Here is a 24386-nt window from a genome sequence, read left to right as displayed (position 1 = left end):
TGTATCACTGATCAAATATTTGAGCTGGTCTTGCCAGGGTTGGACCATCATCTTAGAAAGCCCACCCCACCTATCCAGTACAGCAGGCACATGCAACTCCCAAGAGATTGTGATCTACTCCCAGTATAAAATAACTGGCAGTGATCTACCCATTGTCATTGGAGGGAGGAGGAGCGTGTGTTTCTAAGGAAGATTTGCCCAGAGTTGTTGAGCTGGGGAGGGGGGGAGAATGAGAAAATACCACAAACAGCAACGATCACTATTGCACACAGCACTACAGCAAGCATTACTTCCGCATTCCTAATACTTCGCAGGAGGCGGGGACATTACTTGCCCACGATCAACCACGATAACGCGCAATCTATCAGGGACATACAGGAGATCTACCTGTCGATTGCGGTTGACCGTGGACATCGTTGCAATACAGCATCCTGCACTATACATTTCTAGAACAGTATCATGTCACTTTAAACACAAAGAACCCTAAGAAATGTAGTTTGTTAAGTTTGCTGAGGGTTGTTCCCCTCCCAGCGCTACAGTTCCCAGTGTTTCCTTGGAGGAGGGATTGATTGTTAACCCACTCTGTGAATTGTGCGGGCAAATCCACACCATATGTTTAAAGCACATGGCTTCTTAAGAATCCTAAGAGCTATAGCTTACCTCTCACAGAGCTGCTATTTGAAGCGTCTTTTAAAAACTACAGTTCCCAGGAATTCTTGCTGGGGGGGGCAGGGGCTATGTGCTTTAAATGTATGGTGTGGATGTCACTTGAGGAATAAAAATATCTCTCTACAAAAGGTCTTCTATTGTCTCCATTTCCCCCCTAACTAAATAGCCTCAGGTGTATCCCAACCCCCAACCCCCTCCGCTTCAAATTTGTTTAAGGGCTAGCTAGCTGACTGACCTTCCTTTGGATCTGTCCTTAGTAGCCAAGGGACCTTCCAGCTGAGTTAACATTGTTTATGTTCCTCCCCTCCCTTTAGGGATCTTTCCTTCCCATTTGGATTCAGAGTTGTTTGTGCAGTTTCCTGGTGCTTTTAATGGGTGTTGAGTACCGTATGATCGCATCTGGGGGGCGCGATTACATTCTGGGGGTGCCGCATATGCACAAAAATGTGTATAATGATAATTGAACCCAGAACCGTCTGCATCCAAAGCAGATCTGCCCTACCTCAGAGCTGTATACATTCCCCTTGCCTTTTATTGCCCAGGGCATCGAGCAAAGCAGTGAAACTTACTGTGACTCAGCTTTAAAACCCAGGCTTGGAGTTTCATGCTACGACCCAAAATCAAAAGTACTTTAATTGACTATGAAAGGCAGAATAAACCCCTTTCCAAACCTCGGTGACTCTCAGTGCTTCTAATGCCATGAAAGCATGAGGGTGCGACTCTATAAAGTCGCTGTCGGAACGAGTTTTAAACTCTGGGGAAACTGGTTTTGAAGACTTGAATGAGTACTCCAAGAAGTCCTGTCAGGGCACCAGGATTGCCTCATTTTTTCACTGTTTTGGTTGTGGCTAATTTTAAAATACTCAGCTCTGTAAAGGAAGGGTTTGTAGGGCAGCAAAGATGGTTAATGGGGAACTTACAGGGGTCTTGCTGGGGGTCTTCCAGCTCCTATCATTCCTGACCATGCTGGTCCTCATCCCTGAGGTAAATCCCTACCATAGGGATTACCATCCAGTTTCCAGGGGACCACCTGCTGACAGCTACAAATGTATGCTAAATGAAGTGATCTATATTTCCTATTAGCCAAGTACAAAGAGATCACCTTTTTTGTTTCAACGACATTTTTTTCCCATTCTAAAATAGTTATACTTTGCCTCTTTTGGGGAAATGCTGCTTCAAGATGGCTGACAAGGCCTTAGGTCAGCCTTTATCCACCTGACACCCTTCAGCAATGTTAGAAACTCAGATATACTGTATAAGCTAGGTGCCAAATGGCTCCTTAAAACAGGGTTGTAGTCTCCAAAACGGAATGTCTAGTTGCCATTTTGGGACCAAACGGCTCGAAAGTCGTATTTTTCAATAGGGCTTTCTGGTTCCTGAAATTCGTTATGATTGTGCAGATAAAATATCATGGATGGAATTGTACAGGATGTGTTGTGTTAGTATGTGAAAACAGACAAGATACAAGGATCCACCTCCAGATGGTGGAGAGGTTAGGCACCATCCTGTAGTTGCCTGGGCATATTCCCTACACCACAAGTGGCCGTTAACCAGGTGCAAAATGCGCCTGGTGAATTTCGAATGCTGCCCTTCATATGCTTTAAACTGCAGCTCCCATCAGCCCCAGCCATCAGAGGAGCTGTAGGCCAAAAATGTACTCCCATCCCATGAGTTGATGTAATCCCCTTAAATCCAGTTACTGACATAGTTTTCTATGTCTCATCCCTCTTTGGAAATATCTGAGTTCTTTCACCACAGCTATTTCTTTGTGACAGGGAGTTCCGTAGTTCATTTTTTTCCCTCAGGATGAGTACAGGCATTGGCTCTGGCTGTACTGTACAGTGACTCAGCTGCCCCATTTTAAGCAGATCCAAAGGCTCTAAAATAGAGTAGCCCGGCCTCAAATGTTGTCAACTCATGGGCTACTCTCCTACTATGAGATGAGGAGCAAAGCAGCTGCAAACTTTTTTCTGGGATCCCCCACGCTTGCTTGTTCATGTAAAGCCATAATTTGGCTTGGCATTACCTGTGAACCAGGTCACTGTCTCTAATAACATGGCAGCTCTTCCAAGGTTGCTTTGCCAGACTTTTTACCAGAGACCTTTTTAGCTGGAGATGCTGCTGACAGTATCTTGAACAAAGCAAGTTCTCTTACTACTGAACTTGTGCCTCGCCCCAAATTCCTCCCTTCCCCTTAACCCTAAATAGATGAAAGGAGCAAGCTGGAAGCCATATTCAAATATTTGACTGTAGGATTTCAACTTAGGTGGTATAATCCTTGTGGTTGTCTCTCAATTTAATCTGTGTGCTAATATCTGTTGTTGGTTCTCCAAGCTGGGCTTTTTTACACCTGCCCCAGTGAATTTGCAAGTTTGCAACAGGCCTTTGTGGGTGCCCTCCCCTTGCAGAAAAGCAGCAGCAAACTGTAGATGTGGATTGTGATTTACTGAGTGACAGCCCTGGCTTCCAGAGGCTCCTGTTTCACAATCTTGTGAGTTAATAGGTAGCTCTTTTCTGCCTCTTCCTCCACAGTGGCCAGGTCCAAAGTTAAGCAGCTGAGGGGAAATGGCTTCTGTATCATAAAATCCCCTTCTAGGGCTTAAGGTCCAGAACTAGTGCCACAGATCACTTGCAAAAGTTGTCTGAGTTTTGCAGCTCAGATGGATGCAGAGTTGTTTATGTGCTGCAACTGACTTGACATGCATCTGCATGATTTTAAACTTACTTCCTATCACATCGGCATTCCACCTTTCCTCCTGGCAGGTTTGGCTGAGAGATAGCGACTGCTGAAAGGTCACCCAGTGAGCTTCATGGCTGAGTAGGGATTGAACCCTGGCCTCCCAGATCCCAGGCCAACTGCAACACCGCAGTGACTTTTGAAGCAAGGGAAACCATTTCTGATAGGGATGGGTGGATTTAGAGCAACATGGCCCAGCTTGTTGTTTCTGGAATCATGGTGGGACCACCAGTTTCAAAACTGAAATTGGCACCCTCTGAATCCCTGGGCTGTTCAGGTGTGGCTGTTTGTGGGGAGCTGAGTCACGATAAAGTGCTGTACAGCATTCTTTGCTGGAATCCCCAGTGACCAGCCTGTGGTTTCCTTAAAATGATGCAGTCTAGCTTCTCTCCACTTTGTTTGGGACCCCTCAATGAGCGAAGGGGTTACAGCCTCCTGCCTGCAGATTCTCCCCTGGAAATGCGTGTTTGCATTTGTGGCAGTACAGAGATAATTTTATCTAAGGAATAGATTGCTTTTTTTGGACCTTGTTTTGCCAGAAGCTCCCCACCCCACCCCCCTCCCGCTTTTAGAACTAAAGCACCAGGCAGAGTTACAAGGCTGTGAATGTGTGTGCCCTTCAAATGGCAACAGAGATTCACTGGTTGTCCACTGACTTCTTTATTCTGTTAAGAACGTTTGGTTTTGGAGAACAGGGTCTCCATTGTGTGCCATTTGCTTGCCTTAGAACCAAAGGACCTTTTGCTCATGTTTCCTGAATGAGCAATGCATCTGTTTCTAAAAGATCTACAGCCCACCCCTATAAAACAAATGCAAGTCAGTTCTGCCAGCCAATTCTTGTTACATTTTTAAATTTACACACACATACACCTGCAAAAAAACCAAAAACCAACAGAAATCCTGAGCAGGATGCTTGGGTGCAATGCAACGGAGCAAAATATTTTAAAAACCAAGAGCGTTGTGTGTTTCTTAGGGTAAGGAAGACCAAGAACGTTTCTAATGCCGTTTAGTGGGATTTAATTTATTAGGTGCATAAGAAACCCTGCAACATTCCTCTGATGAAAACAAGGATGTCCTATCCCATAATAATAATAATAAAGGTAAAGGTACCCCTGCCCGTACGGGCCAGTCTTAACAGACTCTAGGGTTGTGCGCCCATCTCACTCAAGAGGCCGGGAGCCAGCGCTGTCCGAAGACACTTCCGGGTCACGTGGCCAGTGTGACAAGCTGCATCTGGCGAGCCAGCGCAGCACACGGAAACGCTGTTTACCTTCCCGGGAGTGCTTTCGAACTGCTAGGTTGGCAGGCGCTGGGACCGAGCAATGGGAGCGCACGCCGCCGCGGGGATTCAAACCGCCGACCTTTCAGTCGGCAAGCCCTAGGCGCTGAGGCTTTTACCCACAGTGCCACCCGCGTCCCTTTAATAATAATAATAATAGTAATTTAATTTTTTATTCACCACTGACTGGGTTGCCGCAGCCACTCTGGGCAGCTTTCTCTCTCTCTCAAACATAATAAAACATTAAACACTGAAAAACTTCCCTATACAGGGCTGCCTTCAGATGTCTTCTAAAGGTATAGTTACGTCTCTCCCTTGGCTCAGGAGTCGCATAACTCCATACCCCCCCACATTTCTCGGGTGAAGATAGGGCTGTCATAAGGAAAAGGAGGGCATTCTGGGATCAAATCAGAAACCAAGACTGCTTCTGTAAATCCTGTAAAACACTCCGCACCGAATCACAAAATTTGGCTTTCATTATGTGTTTTGCTGCTTTTATTTTTTTTCCTGTGCTATCTTAATCTCTTTTATTTATTTGAAAAATGCAAACTCTGTTGCATTCCTCCCCCTACCCGGAAAACTGTTAAAACAACAATGTTTACCTAGAACTGAGCACTTTCATGGGCCAGGGGTGGGGCATGGGTGCATTTGGCTTGGGAATTGCTGCCTGCCAGCTAAATTACCTGATAAAAGCAGCTGAGGATGGAAATGAGGTCATTCTGCAGAGCCAGTGGTTTGAGTCAGTTTCTTCTGACACGGAAGTGAAGTGAGTAATGAGTGTGTGGGAGCCGGGGGGGGGGGGGGGTTAAGCTGAAACTAGCAAAGCCAGAAATTCCACCAGGTGGGTTGAAGACCAGTTAACCTCCTCCTGACTCCTCTTTCTGCTCCATCCATGGCCCTTTGTGGGAGCCTCTCCTTCCCATTGGCAAGTTATTGCTGTTTTTAAAGTCCTGTCCCACCCACTTTCTGGAAGTGAGCAGTGGCTGGCATATTCATGCTTGAGAGAAGGTCTAAACCACTGAGCCTCTTGGGCTTGCTGACCCAAAGGTCGGCGGTTCGAATCCTTGCAACGGGGTGAGCTCCCGTTGCTCAGTCCCTGCTCCTGCCAACCTAGCAGTTCGAAAGCATGCCAGGGCAAGTAGATAAATAGGTACCGCTGTAGCGGGAAGGTAAACGCCGTTTCCGTGTGCTCTGGTTTCTGTCACAGTGTCCCGTTGTGCCAGAAGCAGTTTAGTCATGCTGGCCACGTGACCTGGAAAGCTGTCTGTGGACAAACACCGGCTCTCTCGGCCTGGAAGCGAGATGAGTGCCACAACCCCATAGTCGCCTTTGGCTGGACTTGATCGTCCAGGGGTCCTTTACCTTTTTACCTTACATGAACCAGTGTGAAGGCTCTGCAATGCTTTTGAACAGAAGGTGCAGAGTGAGAGAACTGGTTTGTTGGAACACCGTGTCAATTAGAGAGTGTTTGGAGGTTGAATCTAGATGACCATTGGCCTTTGATATCTACAATATGTGGCTTTTAGGCACTATCTAAGAACCCAAGCAGGGACACGGGTGGTGCTGTGGATTAAACCACAGAGCCTAGGACTTGCCGATCAGAAGGTCGGTGGTTTAAATCCCATGACGGGGTGAGCTCCTGTTGCTCAGTCCCTGCTCCTGCCAACCTAGCAGTTCAAAAGCACGTCAAAGTGCAAGTAGATAAATAGGTACTGCTCCGGTGGGAAGGTAAACGGCGTTTCCGTGCGCTGCTCTGGTTCGCCAGAAGCGGCTTAGTTATGCTGGCCACATGAACCGGAAGCTGTCTGCGGACAAACGCCAGCTGCCTCAGCCAATAAAGCGAGATGAGCGCCGCAACCCCAGAGTCTGTCACGACTGGACCTAATGGTCAGGGGTCCTTTTACCTTTAAGAACCTAAGCAGAGGCCAGTGGTCCATCTTCAGCATCCTGTTCTCACAGTGGCCAACCAGATGCCCATTGTGGGAAAACCCCCGAGCAGGATCCAAGCACAAGAGCCCTCTCCCGCCCTGTGGCTTCCAGTGACAGGCATTCAGAAATGTTTAATGCTCCCAACTGTGAAGGCAAAGCATAGCCATCATAGCTAGTAGCCTTCTCCTCTGTGAATTTGCCCAGTCCTCTTTTAAACCCACCCAGATTGGTGGCCATCACTGCCTCCTGTGGCAGGGAGTTCCATAGTTTAACGATGCACTGTGTGAAGGGGGGTTGTGGTCCAGAATGTCCCGAGAGCACCAGCTTGGTGAAAGCTGCCCTAATAGAAATAAATGTACCTGTAGCAGGGCAGGGGGAGGGGTGTGCCCACTTCCCAGCAATCTTCCCAGCATCACACAGGATCGAGAGACCTGGTCATACGGGGGCTGTTTCTGTTTTCACTGAACACTCCTTCATCAAACACGCGTTTGCATCAGGTTTCGCCTTTTCTCTCTCCTTTCCTTCCCACTTCAGATTCCGCCCACCTGTGCCAAGCTCATGTTGCGGTACTAAACCCTGAGTCATAGTATTTACTGCTCTATTCTTCCTGTAGGCAAAAGTAATTTTTCTCTGCCCAAGTAAGGCTGGCGACTGTCTTGTGTGTATGCAAGGAAGTTGTAAAATCGTAGAGTTGGGAGGGACCTCTCCCCACCCCCCAGGGTCATCTAGTCCTGCTCCCTGAAATGCAGGAATCTCAGCTAAAGCATTCAAGACAGATGGCCATCCAACCTCTGCTGAAAAATCTCCAGCGAAGGAGAGTCCACCACCTTAGAAGCTTGTCTGTTCCACTAACAGACAGCTCTTACCCTCCGAAAGTTCTTCCTAATGTCTTCCTAAGCCTTCCCTCTTCCCAACCTATTTTCTTTAGGAAATGTCTGCATGCTTTGGGGGAAGTGGAGGGAAGTTTGTGCAATTTAGCTGACCACGAGAACCTGGGTAGATCAGACCGAGGAGGTTCAATCCAGCGTTCCCCATCAAAGGGCTTTCCACATCATGATGATGAACTCCAGCTCCCATCAGCCCCTGCCAGCATGACCACTGGTCAGCGATGGTGGGAGTTGTAGTTCGAAAGCATATGGATGGTGCCAAGTTGGGGGAAGGCTGACTTAGTCTTTAAGCTGCTTGCTGCTGTCTTCAAATACTTAAGTGCATTGAGAGCAAATTCATGCCACTTTGAACAGCCATGGCTCCCCACCAAACAGTCCTGGGAGCTGTAGTTTGTTCAGGGTGCTGAGAGTTGTTAGGAGACCCCCTGTTGCCCTCACAGAGCTACAATTACAGAGCGTTTTAACAGTCAGTCCTCTTTGCAGGCAACTCTGGGAGCCGTAGCTCTAAGAAGGGAAGAGGGGAATCTGAACACCTCCCAGCGCCCTTAACAAACTGCAGCTCTGGGGAATAATTGGTGGAAGCCATGAAGGTTTAAAGTGGCACGATACCACTTTAAATGGATAGTGCAGACGGGCCTTTGATAACTTTGAAATTTCCTCTTTGCTACAGGGTCCTTGATATCAGGCCAGTCAAGCCAGGAGACGCTCGTTCAAGTTCCCGAGAACAGCGGTAAGTCCCGAAAACGATGGCTGTCTTCTCTTGCAGCGAAGGGTTTCTTTTCGTCGGACCTCGCAGCAGCTTTTCCCCTCCAGATGTGTTGGACTACAACTCCCATCAGCCCCGCCAGCTGGGCTTATGGCTACCAGCTGGGGCTGATGGGAGTTTGGTACAAAATGTAGGCCGAGGGGTTGGAATCCAAAACATCTGATGGTTGCTAGGCTTGGGAAGGCTGTCCCGTGTCGGGTGCCAGCCCAAGACATTTTGCTGCCTGAAGCGGAGACTCACTTGCAAAAGTTCTGCTGAATTGCTCAGGCCCCGGTTCCTGCCTTCAGCCCTTCTCCCCCTCTGCAAGGGCTTTTCAGTCATCCTGGTAGAAGGAGGTGGCTTCAGTCGGCTGTGTTGCAAGGCCAGGGTGGGGCAAGGTGCCCCCCTCTCCTCCCCCTGTGCCCCCAACATTCAAATATAGTAAGGAGCATCTCCACAACTCAGCTCACCGCTTCCACAACAACACACCTGTTTGCTTCCATTCCTCTGGAATGACCCCACAATTTCCTTGCCCACAATCCTTTTCCCACTCCCCACAGGAAACTGCTTTATACTGAGTCAGGCAGGGGAAGCCCCCAGCCCATCCTTCCTTGTAGTGAGTCAGACCCTTGGGCAGTAGTGGCTCTCCACTGGTTTGGGGCAATGGGACATTCACAGCCTTGCATGGGGATTGAACCCCAGGACCTTCTGCATGCAAGGCAGATATTCTGCCTCTGAGCTCCGGCCCCTTCTTCCCAATTCCTAATGCTTAAAAATGTTGTATTCCTCTTTTCCATCTCTCTCTCCCACACCTTCTCCAATTCATTTTGTCAGCTGGGTAATTTTAGAGCCTGGACTTAATAGCACCCCCCACCCCTTTGCAAAACCATGTGTGCTCATTTATTCTCGAAGCATTTAATTAACACTTATCTTCATTCATTGTCCCCCTCCCCCTCACCATTCCATGCTTTACAAGCTGCTTCTAAAATCCTGAAGTGTTGCAGCAAAAAACAGGCAAAAGCAGTTTGACTTCCCCCTGATATGTGGGTTTATTATTATTATTATTATTTAAGAAAGAGATACTGATATTTTGACAGGATGGTATATATGTGTTGGGGGGTGTGGTGTAGAAAAGGATAACATACCCTTAAGGTAAAGATAATAAAATGACTGATGCTCATTAGGTATGTGCCTAATTAGGGGAGCCAATCAACATTAGCGCTTCCTACCAGGCCAATTCCATGCCAACCGCTATCTTTCCACAATGGCTAATTGATGTCTATTTTTAGCCATGTTTTTACTGTATGATTTTATGTATGCAGATTTCACTTGGGGATCTATCTCCCTTGTGTTTCAAAAAGTACGGATAAAAAAAGGAAAAGTGTAAAACTAATTCAGATGAGTCTTCCAGTAAGTATTAATGCATGTGGTGATACAAAACACAGCCCATGCTGTTTTCTTTTACATGCTGGATTCAGATTTAACAAAATTTGCATCCCTCAAATGACAACTTGTCCCCAATAGTTATCCTCAACTACGTATCTGGAGCCGCAGATACGAAGCCATTGATTTAGTGAATCTTCATCTCAAAAGTGCCCTGTAAATAGAATACGCTAAAGAATGTCCTTGAGGGAGAGAGAGACAGACAGAGTGCATTTTTTTTGAAAAAGCATTCTTCTATCCTTTGCAGTACATGAGAAACCCCTCTTTTGCCAAAATTATAGCCAGTTGTTTCCTGGGGCTTTGGTGCAGTGGCCCTGGGCCTGTTTAAAGGGCATTCTGTTTCGGCGCCCACAACCCAGGTCCCAGGCAACTTCCTGGAGCTTGGATGATGCTTCTTCTCTAGGAACTTGTGCCAGACTCTCCTGGTAATCCATGTGTCCCAATGTGATTGTTTTCTGCCTTCCCGCTTACCCGTATTCTTCTTCCCCTTTAACATTTCTTTAGAAGCACGACTGCCTTGCAAGGCATTCCAGGGCTCCCCAAGGCGTGTGGAGTGGAAATTCCAGGGGGATGGCTCCACAACACTCGTCTATTTGGACGGTCACCTCACAGGTGGGTAGTTTAACCGTGTGTGCGTTCGTGTTTTTGGAGGATGAGTTAATTCTAAAAGGGGGCTTTCGAGGTCCTAGAAGATAACTTCTGCTGAAGCTGGAACTCTTTATTCTTATTCTCTGCCATATGGGTCCTACCTGGATGAGTCTTAGGCCATAGGGAGAAACCAATTGGGTCAGGAGAAGTGTACACATCCAGGTTTCTTGATTCAAGGCAGGGAGGTTGCCCCTCTTCCCTGTTGAACATCCATCTGCCTTGCTAGGTTGTTTGTCCTGCTGTCTCCTCGTTTCCAGTGTTTGTAGCACCTGAAACTGAGCCTCTAAGGCAGAGTAGGGATGCTGTTGGAGTACCAGCTGCCTAACAGTCTCCCTTCCCGAGCTGGATTTGGCCTTCTTGGCTAGCTTTCCTAGGACCTTTCAAGATCTTCCTACACTGCTCAGTTTTCAGCAGGGCTTGTATTTGATGCCAGATATTATTATTATTATTATTATTATTATTATTATTATTATTATTTAATTATTATTATTATTTATTTATTTAGCTAGCTAGCTTTACTCATGGAAATGACTCACAGTGACTTAGGCACAATAAAAATACTAGCCAGTTACAGTAAAGGCACTCAGTAAAATCAAAACTCATCCATGCACAAATAAAAGGCAGGCGAGCCATTCCACAAGCAGGGAGCCACCACGGAAAAGGCACGTTCTTGTGCTGCCACCCTCCCTGTGCTGGTAGCACATGGAAAGGGGCCTTAATGACTTAAATGTCATCAGATAGACACCCCTCTTGCCAAGGAACAATCAGAAGCCAATTTTAAGCCTCCCAGTGGATCCTTCGCAGCAGTCTTTATCTGCCCCACACCTAGCATTGGGTGTGGGCAGTGGGGGGCCTACATTTTGTGGCCCTGAAGCTTGATCTGTTATGGGGGGCCCTTTGTAACCAGCAATAAGGTCTGGGTAACAGCTGCTACCTACTTCAATGGGGTCGTTCCACAACAGATCACCTACAGTTTTTTCTTTAAAAAATTAACTACCACATCTCAGATTTTGATTAAAATTGCTGTACTGGATTATCTCACATGTCAAAATCAATAAAGTGAATAAAAAATTCCTCTTCCTTCCTGTGGAATGCCTTCCCATCAGACGTCAAGGAGAGAAAGAACTAATCCAGTTTATATGTACTGTAAGCCACCCCAAGTGGCTGGGGAAACCCAGCCAGATGGGCGGGATATTGTTATTAATATTATTATTGAGTTATGGGGGATAAAAATTAGGGGAATGTTATATACATGCGTGATGCATCATAGAATGATGAGATTGGGTCTCCTAGACCCATTTTTAAAAATCAATATGGACTAAGTTCACTTCTGGGAGTCCTCCCGTGTTGTTAGGTGAATGGGGCCTGGTTTGGAGAAAACAGCCTTGTTCAGGGCTCCTACTAGGCAGAATTAGGCCCTGCAGTTTGATGATTCCACCAGTACTGAGGTAAAATTATCACCACTTGTGCTCAAGTATTCCCTGAAAGAGCTTTTTTCTTGGTGTTTTCTCATGCTCTGAGGGCCTTCTCTCCCCCCCAGAGCCCTACAAGAATCGCGCCGTGTTCAATCCCAATGAACTCTTTTTCGAATCGGTGACTCGGAAAGACACGGGCCTGTACATCTGCGAGGTGGTTGACACTTCAGAGGTCTATCGGCATTCCTCTGTGCGGCTCATTGTTCAAGGTACGAAATGTCATTTTGTGTCCAGAATCCTTCATGACCCTGACCACTGGCCTCCAGAAGCTCAACAGCCCAACAAGCTTGGTCCAACGGTCTCTCAGCGCTCTTGTGTCAAGCAGCCCGTTAATGAGGAATTAATTATTTTAATACCTCGACCACAGCAATTGGTAGCCTCACAGCTGGATTACTGCAATACTTTCAGTGCGGAGCTGCCCTTGGGGTTGATTCAGAGGCTGCAGCAGGCACAGAATGTGGCGGCTTAGTTGCTTGTTGGGGGAGAAACAACCTTCAGCATAGAACACCTTGCTTGCAGGATTTGCACAGGCTGCCCATTTGCTACCAAGCCAAGCTATATGTACTAACATACAGTAAAAGGCCACATGCAGCTCACGGCCAGCTTACTTGAGAAACCAGATCGCTGTGGTCTGAAGGAGAGTCTCTCTTGCAAGTTCCTAAGATCTCAGAATCCCCCTCCACGGAGCAGGGCTGCCCCTGTTCTGTGGAAGAACATTCCTGCCAAGATACGCCAATCAATTCCTCTTCCCTGGGAACTCTGGGAAATTGGAGCTCTGTAAGTGGAATAGTGGGGCCTCCTAGCAACTCTCGGCACCCTTAAGAAACTACACCTCCCAGAATTCTTTGGGGGAAGCCATGACTGTCCATAGTGGTATAACTGCTTTTAATTTATGGTGCAAAACGGACCTTAGTTAGAAGATGGCAACAATGAGGACAATATTATTAGTGCAATATTGAGGAGGTTTCTCTGTGTGTATTCCTCACCCAGATCTAACTAGAGAACACGGAGAATAATAAGAAGGCTAGCTTTTGCCCTAAGAAGATTATGATGGGATGTTTCCTCAAAGGCAAAATAATAGTGGGGTGTTTTCCCCTTCAGAGTCAGGCTTCCCATACAGTGGTGCGCAAGCTTTGTTCAGGTGGCACATAGGAAGCTGCCTTATACTGTTGCTCCATCCAACTCAGTATTGTCTACACTGACTGGCAGCGACTCTCTGGGGTTTCAGGCAGGAGTCTCTCCCAGCCGTACCCAGAGGTGCTGGGGATTGAATTTAGGAGCTTCTTGGGGGTAAAGCCGACACTCTACCACTGAGCTGTGGTCCTTCCCCTAGTCCGTGGTGTGTCTGTAAAAATACAATGGAAAAAATGATCCAAGGTCCAGCGCTGGGCAATGCAATTGCAACAACAAGCAGAATCCCCCCTCCCCGATTTGTTTATTTGATTTTCCATATTACAATTTACAGTCATACCACAACACCTTCCATAAGTACAAGATTCCTACAAATCTCTAGACTTTCTTCCTCCCCCTCTGTGGGTCCCATTGTTAAACTGCATCTTATATGATAATCCGAAAATTTTATATCTCCATTGTATCCATAGTTCTCGTTACTTCACAAGTGTTATTGCAAACCCACTAACGATTTTAATTGTTTGCAGTGGTCCCCAAGGTAAATTCTACATCTCCCCCATTCCTTATTGAAATGTTGGTCTCCTGATTTCTGATTTTTCTGGTCATTTTTGCCATTTCGGCATAGTCCAGCAACTTGATCTGCCATTCTTCTCTGGTAGGGACTTTTGTCTTCTTTCTATCTCTGGGCTAGCAGCATCCGCGCAGCTGTCGTTGCATACATAAACAAGTCTTTTCTGTTCCTTTGGAATTTCGGCGCCTAGAATTCCTAATAGAAAAGCTTCTTGTTTTCTTTTTGTGAGTGTTATTTTAAACATTTTATTCAATTAATTATATATCGTTTCCCATTAAAAATCATTTAAGTGAGCCACAAAGACCCTCAGCAATTTTCAAGTAGTCTGGGAACCTCTGGTTTAGAGCAAAGGAATTTAGGACCTGTGGAGTGCATGTTTTTCAAGTTGTCCTGCACAGCTGCTCGCCTTTCACGAACTAACTGAGTGTTCCTGCAACAACACCACCTTCGTTTCTCTAACGGATGTCTCTTGGCCTTGCAGTCCCGCCCTCGAAGCCCAAGGCCCAAGTGCCCTCTGTGGTCACCATTGGCACCAAAGCGGTTCTCACCTGCGTGGAGACAGACGGCTCCCCGCCTCCCACCTTCACCTGGTTCAAAGACAACATCCCGATGCCCCAAGACCCCAAAACCAACTCCCTGTTCAGGAATTCATCCTACACGATGGACCCCAAGACGGGGCTTCTGGTAGGGTCTTGAAAACAGGCTCTAAGCTTTGTGAATTTTGCCATATTTTGGGGGGATGGTGGTGGTGCTACTCTGACTTTCGAATTGGGAGTGGGGAGAGAAGAAGAGGGGGGGAACCCGTTGTGTTCTGCAACTCATTTTTTATTTTTATTTATTCCGTAACATACACTGCTTGACTGTAGAAAACACCTCAAAGCCCTTACTGCATTATTCACACTGAGATGGTTACACAGTGTAACTCTGCTCTGGCAAGCTTTTGAAGGCCTTTGGCTGAGAGTCAACAAGTGGGAACTATTGGAAAGTTTGGCAGCCTTGTGTGTTGAAAAATAAGGGATCCTTGGGCATGAGGTTTGTTGAGAGGGGAGGCCAACAGTGAGGAATAGTAAGTCTTCTACTCTCAGTTATGCTACCTTAATGCCACACGCACACTAGTCTTTATTTTATTTTGCCTTTATGTCCCACCTTCTTCTCCCAAGGTGGCTTTTGTGGTTCAAACACACCTCATTTAACTCCCCACAACAACACTTTGAGGTAGGTTAGGCTGAGAGGCACTGACTGGCCCTCAAGATCACCCAGGGAGCTTCATGGCCGAGTGAAGATTTGAACCCTGGTCTCCCAGGTCCTAGTCGGACACTAACCACTACACCTCACTGCCTTACTTAAGGCGCCATGATACCACTGTAGATAGTCATGGCTTCCCCCAAAGAATGTCATTTTCAAGGGTGCTGAGAGTTTTTTGGAGGCCCTCCTATTTCCATCACCGAACTACTAAGTTTCCAGAGTTGCCTAGAAAGAGCGGTCGGCTGTTGAAGCACGCTGGGAATTGTAGCTCGCCGAGGGGAATAGGGGATCTCCTAACAAATTTCAGCACCCTTAACAAACTACAGTTCCGGGGATCCTTCTTGGGAGGGGGAAGCCAAGACGTTTTAAAGGGGCCTAGGTTTCTTTGGGAGAACATGAAAGTGGGGTTGAAGATAGTGCCCCATACTAAGTACAAAAAAGGCAAGAAGTAACTGTATCGTTCTGCTTGCGTGCTGTTTTAAATCAAACTATGGTTTGAAGGTGAACGCACAGCAGGCTGGCATGGGCTGAAATTGTCGATTCTTTGCACCTCCTTCCCCATTACTTCTGGCTTTCGAGTAGACAAGTCTCCTGACCCCTGGGAATTGCGTGCTGCTGAGACCCCTCTTTTTCTCCCTCTCTTTCAGTCTTTTGAGCCCGCGATGGCCTATGACGCTGGGGACTACTACTGCCAGGCAGACAACAAAGTCGGGGCCCCCCAGAAGTCCGACACGGTGCGCATGGAGACCAGTAAGTAGGCCCGACTGGCGGTGGGTTGCCTTAATGGCCGGCTCTACTGTTTGGCTATGGAGGGAACGAACACCTGAGAGCAGATCTTTGCAACCTGAACCCAAATGCCTTTACAGCTATTTATGAAAAATGCATAAATACATAATATTCCAGAGCTTCCCTTATATATTATTTAGGTTTTAGGGGTTTTGGAGAATGAAGGCACTGGAAACAGTTTACTTAATAACGTTAGCTCTCTCTTTTGTGCCTAAATATATGTGTATACCTGGAATGATGTGAAAGAGTTAATTGCAATTTTAGATTTGACTGGTGTATTATCTGTTGCAGTTGCCCACTTTTCACTTACATTGTATTTGTTCAGTGTGTGTGTGTGTGTGTGTGTGTGTGTGTACACACACAAACAACAACAACAACATGGCACTAGTAACAGATGACAATTAAAATAAAAATAGAAGGGGATATCTAGAAATAAACACAATAGGAGCACATTTCCAAAATCAAACAAAATAAATTAATATCACAAGCTTGCAAATGTGTACATCATCCTGTACCTTATTCCTCCAGTACATTATAAAAAGACTCCCATTTCTCAATACTGTACAGTGGTACCTTGCAAGACGAATGCCTCTCAAGACGAAAAACTCGCAAGACGAAAGAGTTTTTCATTTTCTGAGTTGCTTCGCAAGACAGATTTCCCTATGGGCTTGCTTCGCAAGACGAAAACGTCTTGCGCCTTTTTTTTAAAACCGCCAATGCATTCCTATGAGAAACCATCAATACACAGTGGTGTTTCGCAAGACGAAAAAATTCGCAAGACGAAAAAACTCGCAGAATGAATTAATTTCGTCTTGCGAGGCACCACTGTAAAGGCATCTTCTTGTCTCCCCTCTGTGTTTCTTACCATCTCTGTAAGCTCAACCATGCATATACTGTGTCCCAGATTTTAGTTATGCATTCTCTTGAGGATGGTATTCTCATTTTTGCCCCGCCCCCAATTTTGACAAATGCTGTAACCATTCTGGCAGCAAGTTAAGAGATGTTTGCATTAATTCCCTGTCCCCTTGGTGCAGTTTCTTCAACATATTCAAATGGTAAAATTAGAGGGTCCGTGGGTAAGGTATAGCCAGTCATTACTTCATTATGTTCTAGTATTCTTTTTATGAATAATGAATGTCTGAATATGAAATTTTGGTGCTCTCAGAGGGAGCTTAACATCCCTCCCTCATTGTCTACAGCCTTGATCGATACTAGGATACGGTGATTTAGAAGGTGCTTTCCACTATTGGGAAAAAAAGGTCAGGAATTTCCCAAGATGAGTTGGCTGAAGTATGGGATTGGAGAAGTGGAAGTAAGATCACGAACAAAAGGATCTTGGTGACAGGGCAGGAATGATGAAAAGATACCTGAAACTAATCCATTAATTGGCGTTCCAAATACATTCTAGTATTTGTCTTTGGAAAAAACAGGATAAGGCCGCAGAAGCCCAGTAGGAAAGGGGAATTGCCAGATAAAGAGGAAAGTTATTACAAGTGTGGGGTGGCACCCCCAAGGCAGTTGGCCAAAGGTGACAACAGGCCTCAGGCGGGGGAAAACCATCATTAGACACCCCTGCTGTAAAGAGAGAAATGAGTAAGAAACAAAATCTCCCTGCCTGTTAGGTTTGCTGCCCCACTTCAGCCAAAGTTGAAGGAGAAAACCTCCAGTGAATTAGAGTCGGTCTAAGGTATACAGGTGTACAGGTGTCACCAGACGGACTTTCCTTCATTGGAGGTTTTGAAGCAGAAGTTTGGATGGCTGCCTGCCAGGGATTCTTTACCTGCGACTCCTGCATCGCACTAGAATGACCCTCAGGGTCCCTTCCAACTCGACAATTCTATGATTCCATGCTGTTTTGCCAGACTGTGTAGGGTCTTGCAGTGTGACAGCCTCCTTTTCAGAAGAGCTGAATACCACCTTCCTTTTCTGTGCAGGTGAAGTCAACGTGGGCGGCATTGTTGCTGCTGTGGTGGTGCTTCTCATCGTCCTAGGCCTGGTGATCTTTGGGGTCTGGTTTGCCTACACCCGGGGCTTCTTCAGCAGTAAGTAGCAGGCTGTGCACTTGAACCGATCATGTCATGCAATGTTTAGTTTGATTATATATGCGGCGTCCTCCACTGAGGTGGCCTGGCAAGGTTTTCTGGGCTTGGCGTTTGGTTTAATATCCCATGCACTTCCCCAAATAGGTGGGAGCCTGCAATATGGGGATGACATAGGACTCCCTTACATGGTTGTCGAATCGTGGCCATAAATGACATAGGTGAGGTGCTTGTAAGGCTCTTAAACAATCCTGAGAGGCAGCTGTGGCCAATAACCTCTGGAAAGAACCAAGCTGGCAAAAGGCTGACCTAGGCTACAGACTAAACATTTAACGCACTGTGATGAACTTGAAACTGTCATGGCTCCCCCCAAAGAATTTTGGGAGCTATAGTTTATTAAGAGTGCTAAGAGTTGTTAGGAGGCCTCTGTCCCTCTCCCAGTGCTACAGTTCCCATTAAAATTGTTATTCCATTTTGGCAGTTGTAGCTCTTTGAGGGGAATTGTGTAGCAACCCTGCACCCTTAACAAAAATAGCCAGGCCAGATTCACACCATACATTTATAGCAGTATCCTATCACTTTACACTGTCATGGCTTCCCCCAAAGGATCCTGGGAAAGGAAGTTTCTTAAGGGTGCCCTGTTCCCCTCAGAGGGCTACGATTTCCAGAGTGGATTAATAGTTATTTCATCTTCCCAAATGTGGATTCTAAGAAGTTTTAGGATTAAGAACTGTTGAGAATCTTCTTTATTAAAAAGTGGTAGCTTTGAGAGCTGCACAGAGGACAAGGTCTTGGCCTAGCCCCTCACAGGAAACTCTGCATACAAGCAGAGAGGATAGCTTTTTAGAGACATGTTACAAAGCATCAAAGCAAGTGTCACAAATATGACCGCAAGCAATCAGTTTAGACTTGGCACAATACGAAAGGGAAGTTGATCAGCAAATCAGCTGAATGTGACTTTTTGCAGTCTAGACAGTAGAGCATCTGAGGTACTTTCAGAAGATACCACTGCATTCCTTCCTTCCTTCTTTTCTGAAAAGCTTGAAACATCACAACTTCTCTCTCTCTCCTATGTCTGACCCATTTCAAGAAATAGAATAGGAACAGAGTTTACTGGGATTAGTCAAGTGCCCCCAAAAGAAGTCCAAGTAGATCCTAACCCAATTTTGTCTCCACACTGGGAGCTCTGCAAATTGTACGATTCCCAGGATTCTCTGAGGGAAGCCATGACTGTTCAAACGATACAATCCTGCTTTAAATGTAGAGTGTGAATGCGGCCTGGCTGTAGTTTGCTAAGGGTGCTGAGAGTTGCGAGGAGACCCCCCCCCCCATTCTCCTCCCAGAGCTACAATTCCCAGACTCCCCTGAGAAGAGGGGTTGACTGTAAAACCACTCTGGAAATTGTAGCTCTGGGAGTGGGAAATATGGGTGTTTCTTCAGAACTCTTCAGCATGTTAGTAAACTACAGCTCCCAGAAGGAGCCATGACTATTTAATGGGGTGTTACTGTGCTTTGAATGTATGGTGTAAATGTAATTGTCAGAAGAAGAAGATTTGCTCAAATGATTTGAGGAAACTGAAGTTTGCCTTGTTGGCTAAAGTTTTGTTTTCCCCCTCTTTTTCAGAAAGAAGAGAGTGAGTAGAAGCTTGGCCAGTTGGGTTGGCAGCATCGGTGTCTCCTCCACCAGAACCCTTCTTCCCACCCACATTGCCCTGCCTCTCTCATCCCTTCCCCACATATTCCTCCTGCCCCCAAAACTCTTATATGCTGGCTGAGGCTTGGGGGCCACTGGGTTCCCCTTGGCCCCATTCCTAGCCACCGAAGAGGGTGGTGGGAGTGGGTGGCGCTTGCAGAAGGAGCCACGGCGCGCCAGCCTCCCGGTGGAAGCCTCTGGGTGTCAGGTGCCCAGAGTTATTTATTAACAAACTTGTATACATTGCTTATATGCCAAAAGGGGTTGCATCTGGTGTTAGCCCTACTTAGAGTAGACCCGCTGAAATTAACCGGCATGGCTAAGGTGGGTCTGCTCTAAATAGGGCCACATTCATGCCATTCATTTAAAGCGCTGTGGTGCCACTTTAAACAGTTATGGCTTCTTCACCCAAAGAATCCTGGGAACTGTAGTTTGCTGAGAGTTGGTAGGACACCTGTATTCCCCTCACAGAGCTACAGTTTACAGAGTGGTTTAGCACTCAATCTCGCTTCACAGGGAACTCTGTTGACTCCTCTTAAGAGCCAACAGTGTGATGCAGCAGCAAAAAAAGCAAATGCGATTCCAGGCTGTATCAATAGAAGTAGAGTGTCCACCTCAAGGAAAGCTAAAGTGCCACTCTGTTCTGCCTTGGTTGGACCCCCATTTGGATTCTTGTGTCCAGTTTTGGGTGGCACATTTTAAGAAAGGTGTTGACAAGCCAGAAGGTTTGCAGAGGAGGGTGACCAGGATGGTCAGAGGCCCGGAGACCAAGCCTTATGAGGAATGGTTGAGGGAGTTTGGGATGTTTAGAGAGGTGATAGGATAGCCATCTTCAAATATTTTAAGGGCTGTCACACGGAAGATGGAGCAAGCTTGTTTTCTGTTGATTCAGAGGGTGGGACCCAAATTGATGGATTAAAATGACAAAGAAATTCCAACCAAACATTAGGAAGAACTTTCCAAAGGTACAGCCTTTTGACAATGGTACGGACTACCTGAGAAGGTGGACTCTCCTTCACTGGAGGTTTTTAAGCAGAGGTTGCCAGGGAATCTTGAGCTGTGGTACCTGCATTGCAGAGGGTGGGACTGGATGACCCTTGGTGGCCCCTTCCAACTCTGCAACCTGTGAATTGTATGGTGTGAATATGGCCTGGGATTTAGCCGAATGGCACCCTCAGCATTCCGCCTTCTGCCTACGCTTCTGGGATTTCTTCCTCTATTGCCAGGTCCCTGCCTCTAATTTCTCATTTCTCCACCTGTTTTAGCACCACCAGCAATAAGAAGGTCATTTACAGCCAACCTTCTACCCGAAGTGATGTAAGTAGAACAGGAACTTGCTCTGTTCTTTCCCCAGAAAAGCTGGTTTTGTTAGGCGTGGCAATGATGTAATGAGTGGTGTTTTTAGCAGCCTCCGACTGGGAGGAATGATGGGGCCACTCAAGTCTCCGGTGGGTTTGCAAACATGCTCATGAATTTATTTCTTTATTTGGAAGAGCAAAAGGTGGGGCATGATTTTGTTTAAAGCAGGGGTAGTCAATCTTTTTATACCTACCGCCCACTAATGCATCTTTCTTGGTGGTAAAATTTCCTTACCGCCCACCAGTGCTCGATGGAAGGAGGATTCAGCTTGTGCCGTAGAACCCCCTGCCGCCCACCTAGAATCCTGGTTGACAACCCCTGGTTTAAAGGGTACCTATGTAGGTTCTCTCGGACAGCACACTCCAACTCGAGTGATTTCCTAGACCAGTGGTTTCCAAACTTTTAGGGGGCCACTGCCTCCTTGGTGCCATAAACCCATCCCCAGTGCCCCCTACCCAACCCAGTAAAATGAATTCTTCAGAACTGAAGTTCAAAATGGTAACAAACTGATTGCGTGCTTACATGAAAAATAAATACATGCCAAAATAAATATATGATCCGATCTAACCTTGTAGATAGATAGATGATAGATAGATAGATAGATAGATAGATAGATAGATAGATCGCAGCAAAGAATATTGCATGAAAAATATTTTGACACAATCTTACTAACAAAAACATAAGGGGTGAATGAAGTTTATAGCATAGAATATCTATTTATAACTACCAAACATGCACAAACCCTCTCCTACCACAGATGTACAATAACTAATTTATAAGAAAATAAATAGCTATTACTGTGACAACTCAGCATCATAGCTACAAACAAACGTGACCAAAGTAAATAGCTTTGAAAGTGGTAAGAGCGGTAAAACTTTAAATATGAAGCAAGGGAGGTGTTTTGCTCTAGGCTCTAGCCTGGTCATTTGTTAAATAAGTGATCTGTGTGCTTGGAGGGGCCCACCTGCTACGCCCCCCTTGCCTGTTAGACACCCCCTTGTAATCCCCTCTCAAGGAGTGGACCTGCCCACTTTGGGAAACACTGGTCTGTAGAGAAAGTATTGGCTGTGTCCAAGCTACAAGTTTGGATGTTGGGTGGCTGTTCTTGGCCTGTTACAAAAAAAATCCAAAGGTTAATAATAATAATAATAATAATAATTTGTTTATACCCTGCCCATCTGGCAGGGTTTCCTCAGCCACTCTTGGTGGCTTGCAGCATATCTAAAAACATAATAGTAGTTCAGTGCCCCAGCTTCAACACACAGTCGCACACACCTGCGACAGCAAGCCCACATTAACAGGATTAGAAGAAGCCAATATGTGTGACAAGTTTCGAACGCATGGAAAGTGCAATTATCAGGGAGAAGTGTTTATTATTAAACACTCTGCCATCCTTTTGTGGCCACGCGGCCATTGTTAGCAGTCGTGGCATGCTGGTGGTGCAAGATCACTCTCGAGGACGGGAGGAGACGCAGGCGTACAGCTAAGAGCTGTGAGGGTTATGCACCTTGAAACTTTGGGGTTCTGAATTTATGCGGTCTGGCTCTCTACAGCAGCCTCCCCCAAGCTGGCTGAGGACTGATGAGACTTGTAGTCCAAAGCCCCAGCTGGGGGGGGGAGGCTGCCCTGCTGGCTTTCTCATGCTGTGTAACTTAGAGGTTTCTTCTCTCTCTCTCTCTTTTTCCAGGGTGAATTTAAACAGACGTCTTCCTTCTTGGTCTGATCTCCACTCTCATGTTGCCTTCCACCATGTATTAAAGTCTAACCTCTCCCTCCTCTTGAGGCTGTTGTAAATGTTCCTTATGAATCTTTGTAATTAAGCGTGATTTTTTTAAAAAACCTGTTTTTAAGAAAAGATGAAGTGTGCCGTTATGAATTTTGTTTTTAATGCTTTAAACCCTTGGTCACTACTCTGCTGAAGAGCATCAATTTAAGGCGGTCTCATTAGGGGCCTGGCCATTGAGTGCAATCCTAACCGTGCCTACTCCGAGGGTCGTATGCAATGAAGTTTTTACACAGAGGAAACCCACTGAAATCAAGAGACCAAATTTCAGTAGCTTCAGTCATGGCAAATGCAAACAGCCACCGCAGTGCCTCTCGTTTGGGTGGAATTAACTGTGAAGGGACTATTGCTGTCTTGTAAAACTTCATTGAATACCGCCGACCAAGTCCTATTGAATTCAGTGAGGTTAGGATTGCAGCCTGGAAAACTTAGTTTGGGGCTCCTAGGCTTACCTTTTGACCCTTGCAAGCTGCCCAGGTTTGACCTGTAGGACATTGCCTTTTGGGATGTCAGTGGCATCCCACAATCTGAGATGGCTTAAGTCAAAATTGTACCTATGAAATCTCTTCCTGGCCTTGAACCCCTTCTACCTCAGATTGGCCTCCAAAAAGAAGAGAATTGGTTTTGAGAGCAGAATTAATAATTGTGCCTGGATGCTTCCTGAAAGAGTCAACGAGGGGCCAGAGGATATCGATAAATCTACCGCCACACAGTGCAAAATTGTATTGTCCTGTAGCTGCGATCCAGCACAGAATTAGAATAGGGTCTTACAGCCCAGTCCTAACCACATCTGCTTGGAAGTCAGTCTTGTTGCATTAAGTCACGGTTACTCCCAGGTACAGGATTGCAGCTGTGGCCCATTAATCTGAGAGTTCCTGCATGCGTAGCTGTGGGGTGGATTGGGCCCGGTGTTAGTGGTGGCTTTTATGCTGTGTTAGAGAGCTGGCCTTCAAACTTGAGAGTGCTATCGTATGTGCCTTTTATAAATACTGCTACAACGTTCTTGTATCATTTTGTATGCTGGAAACAGAATTGAAAATAAACATTGCCCTTCCGTTTGAACCCTGTCTTCTCTGTTTAAATATGTTTTGTGCTTCGAGTAATAGTCACAAGTGGGCAGCGGATGTCTCAGGGGCACGAGGCTATGCCGATGTAACTCCAAACCAGTGCTGTTGCCACTGTGATCGGGTGTAAAAGCCTTGGGCTGGGGCTGAAAAGTGGTGGTTTGATTTTGTGTGTTGCAGGGGACTTCAAGGCAGCTTGTAAGCCTGGTTTGCACAACCCATTGTTTGGCCAAACGAATGCGTTCCCACAAGGCCATGATTGGAGACCTCTAATCCTTGTGCAAGGAGGAAGGGGAGAGGGATGGCAAGCTGTGGTTTGGTGCTACCTCTGAATAGCCTCAAAATTTACCCACTGAAGGAAAGTGGGGGGGGGGGGACACTGCCACAAACATACATCTCAAGCAGTCCAATTAATGGGTTCCTGTTTGCTTATATCCCAAACAGGCCTGTGCAAGGTGGGAATAATGGCAGTTATTGGGGTGCCAGGTTGAGAATGCCTGGTTCAGCATAATGTAAAACTTTGGGCTTCTTGGCTCCTCTCTTGATGGGGCAGAGGTTGGAAAGCTTTGCTTTCAACTAACTCCACAGATTCCCTTTCCTTAAACCTGGCTAATAGTGACAAGTTCTCTATCCCTGAATGAAAGCTTGCAGTTTAGGTTGTTCTAGATTTATGCATTTTGTTCACAGAAGGCAACCCCATAACTGAAGGCATCTGGGCAGCTCATAAGGATAAAAAGGAACAAACTGCAATAAAACGGCAACACATGAGATGCGATGCCACAATGAAGCCCACAAGTCACTTCAAGCCTGCAGTCCTCTGCTGACTTGCCAAATCCCTCTTGAAGCTGCTGGTGCTGGTTTCTGAATAAACATGTATAGACTTAACATTACCAAGCAGGGAAA

The 24386-nt window shown here is 46.3% G+C and overlaps 1 protein-coding gene across 2 annotated transcripts in view; it reads left to right on the top strand.

Moving 5' to 3' along the window:
• Positions 1-23481, top strand: part of F11R (F11 receptor) — a 29037-nt gene extending 5556 nt beyond the window's left edge. Inside the window, exons 2-9 of one of the 2 annotated variants that reach the window (XR_014505902.1) lie at positions 8172-8231; positions 10194-10301; positions 11878-12021; positions 13996-14198; positions 15407-15509; positions 17480-17587; positions 19209-20594; positions 22324-23481. Coding sequence is in view for 1 of the 2 variants with exons in the window: in XM_083417196.1 (XP_083273322.1) it covers positions 8172-8231; positions 10194-10301; positions 11878-12021; positions 13996-14198; positions 15407-15509; positions 17480-17591; positions 20543-20594; positions 22324-22359 (818 nt within the window). In the remaining variant the exon portion in view is untranslated. Of the gene's footprint in view, positions 1-8171; positions 8232-10193; positions 10302-11877; positions 12022-13995; positions 14199-15406; positions 15510-17479; positions 17592-19208; positions 20595-22323 lie in introns of both variants that reach the window. The other variant, XM_083417196.1, reaches the window with a different exon arrangement.
• Positions 23482-24386: the final 905 nt, after the last annotated feature.

Source organism: Podarcis tiliguerta (genome assembly GCF_965153285.1).
Source record: "Podarcis tiliguerta genome assembly, chromosome: 16".
NCBI classification, from domain to species: Eukaryota; Metazoa; Chordata; class Lepidosauria; order Squamata; family Lacertidae; genus Podarcis; species Podarcis tiliguerta.
This window is presented reverse-complemented; position numbering and strand designations above follow the sequence as displayed.